Below are 7,393 nucleotides of genomic sequence, written 5' to 3' on the forward strand. Positions count from 1 at the left end.
TCATTGCAAGCCCTCTATAGGATTTCAGTGACATAATTTATAATCTGGGTTTAGAATGATGTTAGGCTTCCCATTACAGCTACTCCAATTTTGAATCTTCAGGGTAGGATTCCCACAAGTTCAGATGTGTGTTTTGAGCAATCCTCTAGAACACGAGTCAAGGCCCGCGGGCCAGATCCTTGAAGACATGTTTCAATGTTTTGCACTTTTTCTCAAAGTGTGACTTGGGTTTTGATTCTGTAAAATTGTTCACCCTTTGTTCACTAACTGAGGCACCCTATTGCAAGCTTTGATTTTGGATAAGACTCAAAAAAACACTATAATTTGCTTTTATCCAAGTTTGAATTTTGATCAAGATCTCATGACCGTCTTCTTCCAGCTGCACGTTTGAAGTGGACTGTGACAATTCAAACTGGTTATCCATCTCTGGAAAACCTCAAAAGAAAATGGTTACCCACAAAGCTGTGATGGAGACGACTGGAGAGGTCAGTAACTAACTGCATCTGCACCATTTTCATCACCATTTTGTTTCTCATGTTCTTTTCTATTCCAGATTAAACTGGTCGTCCAGATACACATGGCTGCTGGAGAAAATGTTAAATCCAGCTTTACCTGTCGTTTCTCTCAGCCTCTGGACAACATTAAATCCCTATCACAGTTCCCACAATGCACCCTCTCCCTCCCTAACCTTTCCCTTGTTGAGGGTGAGTAGTCAGTTTTACTGCTGGTAATAAAACAATCCGTTGCTGTCATTCTTGATGAAGAAGTGGAACATTGTTGTGCCTTTTTGACAAATATTTTTACCTTGTATAATTTGAATAAAATATAAGCGCAAGATAACATTAGGCCATTAATAACAGAAAAAATATATATCTGGAAGGCCGAATAGAATTACCCAGAGGGCCAGATCCGGCCCACGGGCCTTGACTTCTACACGTGTTTTAGACTATTGATTTTTGGGAAAATCGGGGTTTTATTCTCCCACCTCTACTTACTTGGGCTTCCGTTGTTCGAAGTAGGGTTAGCCCGCCCATCTCTTGCAAAGCTCAGATGTGAAAACAGCAGCTAGCAAAGAGGAACTTTTTCCAGGAGACAGAGAAAAAAAGAAAAAAAAAACTTGTTCTGCTGTGTACGCAATGTGAAAAGTGTCCCCACCTCCATAACTTCTGTCAGTTCACTTCCGTGTAGCATTTAGCTGATGAAGCAGCAGAACATGAGATGGCTTTTAACCCTTGTGTTCTCTTATGGGGTCCAGATGAACCCACTCTTACATTGATGTGTGATCCTCTCATGATAAGGTGGATAGGCTTTCATGTCTGCCACAGACACCAGTGAAGATAAAAAATCCCTGAAAAAAGAAGTTCAGCGCTCTGTCTTGTGGGGTCCAGACGACCCCACTTTAAATGCAGACATGCCTAGAATAGCACAAGGGTTAAAAGGACCCAAACAGAACCTAGAGGTTAAACGTGTTGGACTCACAGCAGCAACAGAAGGTTTAATAGAAATGTTGATTTGGAGATAACAGAGTCATTACATAGCGATGCTGTGATCCTACGATGCTATGCTAACGAGCCGCTTCCTGTGTCGCCTACATGTAAACAGACCGGTTTCAAGTCAGACTCGTTTTCTCAGCATCTTTTCATTTGAGTTTAGTTAGATGACATTAAAGGCTTCTGCTTCCACTTCTTTGCATTTACCTGGGCAATTTTCTTGGGATATTTGTTACTGAAAGAGTCTGTAAAGCGGAGAGCAAGTACCATTTTTGTTTTTCCTTATCTTTTTTTTTTGTTTTTTTACAGCCTCTTCAGCTACACTTAACATCACATTTGGGGAGGTGTGGTTTACCGAACAACTCCATCTCAAAAACTGCTCTAGGATCAATGAAGACAAAAGTCATAAGTAAGTGAATTTTTCATTGAGAAATGTAATTTGTGACCTTCATTGTTTTATTAAACTGTGGGTATGAGAAACCAGTGGATGCAGGAGGTGGATGTGGCAGAAACTTTAAAGGGGCTGTATCATGCTAAATCAACTTTTTGAGATTTTAAGTGTATCATAATGTTCATACCTAACAAAAAATAACTTCAAAGTGGTAATTTGAGCCACAAACATATTTCTGAGCATTCCTCTAAAACGCTGCACTCTGAGCACCAGCCCCTCCCAATCCAAGAAAACAAATGAGTTCTTACATTGTGACATAGACAAGTGGGAACAGCCCCTTCCAGGAAGAGTCTGCACTGACAGCCCCGCCCCCCAGCTAACACACACACACACACACACACAGTGTCTCTGTAGAGCTAGTAGTGGTCGGCAAAACACTTTCATTTTAAATGCACATCCATGTTTGCAAAAGTTAGGCTGTTGTTTGCTTTTGTGGGCGAAACACAGACATGCAGCTGAGGCCGGCTTTAGGTTAATGTCATGAAACGGACGGCACCCACAATGAGCAAAAGGCGGAGAATCAGAAGTCAAGTCGTCTTACTTCCAGCTAGTTTATAAAAATAACAAATGTTTCATAAATATTTTATTCCCTGTCTGTTCCAAAGATAATACATTATTGCATAGTTTCCTCCAAAAGACTTAAGAATAGCATAGTAGTGGCCCTTTAAACATGCAATGCATTAAGTTTAAAGTTTCTGCATTTTATTTTTTTATGGTCAAAAGTAGAAAAGCATGAAATGATCAAACCTTAATATGTTTGTAAAAAAAGCCAATAAGTTTCAGACCTTTAGTTGAAAGTATTTAAACATATTTCATTCATCAGTTTGATTTAAATTTCTTCACAAATGTTCTCAAAGTTCAGGAATGACACTGATCTCAGCAGCTGTGACTTCTTCCTGTTTAGGTGTCAGGATTGTCTCAGAGCTGGGTGTGTGTGGACAAACGACCGATGTTCTTGGGCCAGTGATGGAGACCGGAATGTAACTATGCATCTTTTATTTCACTGTTAAGGTGTTTGCATGTGGCTGGCACATTTTTATATCAAAGTGGACAATTTTAGAAAAAACAGATCAAGAATCTTCCTGATTCATATTAAAGAAAAACACATTGTATTTTTGTCTGTTTTAAATTAAGGGAAAAAATGCTGGTATAGTTGATATTTTAATATCAACTATACCAGAATTTAAAACAGCCTTTGCTATTACAATCAAAACTAGAGCTGCTTATTTCAGAAATCTTGGTGTTTTTTTACAACTGTATTGGGTCTGTAGCTCGCGTTTTGTTTTCACTTACACAGGAAAGCCTTTCCTGCAAACTTTCGTTTCCTTTTGCCTTGACTGTTGTAACTTACTCTTGTTTTATCTCTTCCCTTCATGCAGTTGCTGCTGTTAAATAAACTGAGCATGTTAGCCTATGTGCTAAAATTGTGCTTTATTAAACCAACAATTTTAGAATTCAGATTTTTTAAAATAGTTTCTACATTCTGAGCATTCCTGGTAAAGCCCAAAATTATGTTTTGGTCCTCACACTCCAATCAGGCTAGATGTGAATGTTCTTAAACTGTTCTGTAAAGACCATGAAAGACACTTCCTTTTAGTGTTAAACTTTCAGTTTCTGTTCCTGCTGAAAACTATTTCCTTTGCTTCTATTTGATTTAAGTTTACTGCATTGCTTTTTTTTTCTTGCAAAATGCTTTGAGTAAGCATTTTTTAAAACTAACATCTTTGAGGCTTCCCTCATAAATTGTTGTTTTTGTCTCCATGTGCAAAAAGATACATTTAATCACTGATAGGCTTTGAAGAAATATGACTACCAGATCCATTTCTCTCTCTTATTTTAAACACATATTATTTAAAAAAAGTTTTAAAGCTTAATTTGTGCACTCAATTTAATGAACGCATACTTTCACACATTTCTAAACAACTATCTTTAAGTTCCTCTTTTTATTGTGCCTCAAAGAATATGAGGTAAAGCTGCTGCATCAACTGATGTCCCATCTTCTTTCTGCAGGACAGTGTTTGCCCAAAAACCTCATCAAACCTTGTTTCTGTGAGTCTCAAAGTCAATTCTTGCATGCTGTGAAGTTCATTTGAATGTATTCAGTCATCATCAATCAAGTGGAATGCATTAAAACCTTGTGTTTTGTCTGTTTTGTTGTCAGAGTCCTGTGATCTCTTCTATCACTCCCAGCAATGTGTCTTTCCATGGCAGAAACCGGGCGGTTCTGTCCGGCCAAAACCTTCATGATGTGATTGGAGTGAGGATCCAGACAGACTGTAACCAACCTGAGTGAGTCCGTCTGCTGTGGAGGAGAGACCGCTTTGCCTTTCAAATGCAATTTAAAATAAGGATTTTGAGAGTTCCTCCGACAAGATTACTTTTTTTTTAATCTGAGTGGAATAAAACTTGTTAATGACATGTAAATGCTAAGTTTGTCAAGAGAATGGAAGGTGAACAACCCTAAAAGATGCTAACTTTACGTAGTGCACATGAAAAAAAAAAAAAAATTATCCTATCCTAAAATTAAGCTCTTTACAGTTCAACTGTTGTACTATATTACACTGTTGTACTCTTACACTGATGTGTTATCCATCCCATGACAAATGTGGACAAGATTTCACGTCTGCCATGGACACCCATCAATCCATCCATCTTCTTCCGCTTCATCCGGGACCGAGTCGCGGGGGCAGTAGTCTGAGCAAAGATGCCCAGACTTCCCTCTCCCCGGCCACTTCCTCCAGCTCCTCTGGGGGGACCCCGAGGCATTCCCAGGCCAGCCGAGAAACATAGTCTCTCCAGCGTGTCCTGGGTCTTCCGCGGGGCCTCCGCCCAGTGGGACATGCCCGGAACACCTCACCAGGGAGGCATCCAGGAGGCATCCGGATCAGATGCCCGAGCCACCTCAACTGGCTCCTCTCGATGTGGAGGAGAAGCGGCTCTACTCCGAGCTCTCTCTCCGGGTGACCGAGCTTCTCAGCCTATCTCTAAGGGAGCACCCCGCCACCCTCCGGAGAAAACTCATTTCAGCCGCTTGTAATCGGGATCTCGTTCTTTCGGTCACAACCCAAAGCTCATGACCATAGGTGAGTACTGGAACGAAGATCGACCGGTAAATTGAGAGCTTTGCTTTCTGGCTCAGCTCTCTTTTCACCACAACGGACCGGTAGAGCGACCGCATAATAGTGGACGCCGCTCCAATCCGCCTGTCGATCTCACGCTCCGATGTTCTATCACTCGTGAACAAGACCCCAAGATATTTAAAATCCTCCACCTGAGGCAGGAGAACTCCACCCACCGAGAGAGAGCAAACTACCTTTCTCCGGTCGAGAACCATGGCCTCAGACTTAGCGGTGCTGACCCTCATCCCAGCTGCTTTACACTCGGCTGCAAACCGCTCCAATGCATGTTGGAGGTCCCGGTTCGATGGAGCCAACAGAACAACATCATCTGCAAAGAGCAGAGAGGAAATCCTGTGTACCCCAAACCAGATCCCCTCCGGCCCATGGCTGCGCCTAGAAATTCTGTCCATAAAGACTATGAACAGAACCGGTGATAAAGGGCAGCCCTGCCGGAGTCCAACATGCACCCGGAACAGGTCTGACTTACTGCCGGCCATGCGAACCAAGCTCCTGCTCCGGTTGTACAGAGACTGGACAGCCCTGAGTAAGGCACCAGCGAAAATCAAAAATCATTGGGGGAAAAAAAAAGCTCAGCGCGCTGTCTTGTGAGGTCCAGATAAACCCAGTCCTAACATTAACATACCTAACAAAGCACAAGGGACAACAACCCTTCCAATGAAAATTGTGGTTTTGGCATTTTTAACATGATCTTGTGGCATTTTTTATCATGATGGACATATATTAAGAACCTTAACCCTTGAGCTATCCTAGGCATCTTCTGGCTATCCAAGGGATCATCTGAACCCCACAAGAGAGCATGCTGAACTTTTTTTTTGAAGATTTTTTTTATCTTTACTGGTGTCGGTGACAAACATATTCAAGTTTTAAAGAAGCAAACACCACCAGCGTTTCATACAGTAGTCAAAGTGAGGCCACTGATTGGTGGTTTATCACTGGCATCTTGACTCTTTTAGGAAGTTGAACAACTTTTCAGTCTATCATTAAAACTCTCCTACATTTTATCTGAAAAGTTAAAAACTGAGATTTATGAAACAGACAACAAAAAAATGTATTTGATTATTAATCAAATTTCTTTCATATATTTAGTTAACAATGACAAGAAACTTAAGTTATAAAATAAAACTGGAAGATAATACAGAGTTTTTGTCATGATTTGGGGCTTTTTATGTTTTCAGTTTTTTCTATGCAGATGATATTGTTCAGTTTTTTCTTCACTCTGCTTCTCTTGGCTCCTCTCAGATCTCCAGTCAGGAACAACAATGGTGTGAGCTTGACATTCAACATTCCCAGCTCTGAAACGAAAGGCCAGGTCAAAGTGTGTGTTCTCCTACCAGATGGAAGCTGCCATGGCAACGCAACAATCACCTACAAGTCGGAACCAGCCTGCAGAGATATTTCACCAAGAATCTCCTGGATGAGGTCTTTGAGAGATTTCATTTATCTTAGACTCATTATGTGCTCTTTCACCAGCAAAAGGAGATTTTAAGTTTCTTCCACTTAACCTTTAGGAACTCTCTCAGCTTCAGCCTGAGTGTCATCTGCTGAGAAAGCCATTTTCTAACATCGTCATCTTTCCTACAGAGCACTTCTTCTTTCTTTGCAGTGACTAAAAGTCTCCTTTTGTCTTTTGTGTTTGTGCAACACTGTAATTAGCAGTGTTGATCAGGCAAAGCAAAACGTTTTCATATTCTCTGCAAAGGTTCAAGTACAATATAACCCTTTTGCTATCCTAGTCATGTTCACATTAAAAATTGGGTCATCTGGACCCCACAAGACAGCGCATTGAACTCTTTTTCAAAGATCTTTTATCTTCACTGGTGTCAATGGCAGACATAAAACCCTCTCCACTGTTGTCGTGGGAGGGACCAAACATTAATGTAAGGGTGGAGTCATCTGGACCCCACAAGGGTTAACAAAAGGTGGGGAAAAAAATCCCCAAACAAAATTTTGAAAACATGAATACAGTCTATGCCATACTTTTCTCCATTATTTGTTGTTTGTATCTATCCTTTTGTTTTCATTACATTGTTTTTTTTATATTTCAAAGTTTTTACTTTTGTATTTTAGTATTATTATGCTTTTTTTCATAAACTTTATTGAACATTCTTTCAATTTACACCTTTTACTATTATTAGATCACCTCATTATAAAACATAAATGGCTCAATGTAACTAACAAACCTGATGTTGATACACAATAAAACAACAAATAATTCTAGTTTGAAGCTCCATACAAAAGCTTCAGGCGAATATTTTAACAAAACCCTCAAATTCATCACTTCAACTCCAGAACTATAACGGGATGCCCCCCCA

At 40.3% G+C, this 7,393-nt stretch overlaps 2 protein-coding genes across 2 annotated transcripts in view; one reads left to right on the forward strand and one right to left on the reverse strand.

Moving 5' to 3' along the window:
• The window catches only part of LOC112160226 (solute carrier organic anion transporter family member 1C1), a 90,511-nt gene that overhangs the window by 55,804 nt on the left and 27,314 nt on the right, over positions 1-7,393 (reverse strand). The gene's annotated exons all lie outside the window — the stretch shown is intronic.
• Positions 290-7,393, forward strand: part of plxnc1 (plexin C1) — a gene marked incomplete in the record, with an annotated part of 45,482 nt that continues 38,378 nt past the window's right edge. Inside the window, 7 exon segments of the mRNA XM_024294619.2 lie at positions 290-485; positions 554-704; positions 1,800-1,899; positions 2,846-2,921; positions 3,952-3,990; positions 4,103-4,230; positions 6,321-6,500. Coding sequence (XP_024150387.1) covers positions 447-485; positions 554-704; positions 1,800-1,899; positions 2,846-2,921; positions 3,952-3,990; positions 4,103-4,230; positions 6,321-6,500 — 713 coding nt within the window.

This window comes from Oryzias melastigma, linkage group LG23, assembly GCF_002922805.2.
Source record: "Oryzias melastigma strain HK-1 linkage group LG23, ASM292280v2, whole genome shotgun sequence".
Classification (NCBI taxonomy): Eukaryota; Metazoa; Chordata; class Actinopteri; order Beloniformes; family Adrianichthyidae; genus Oryzias; species Oryzias melastigma.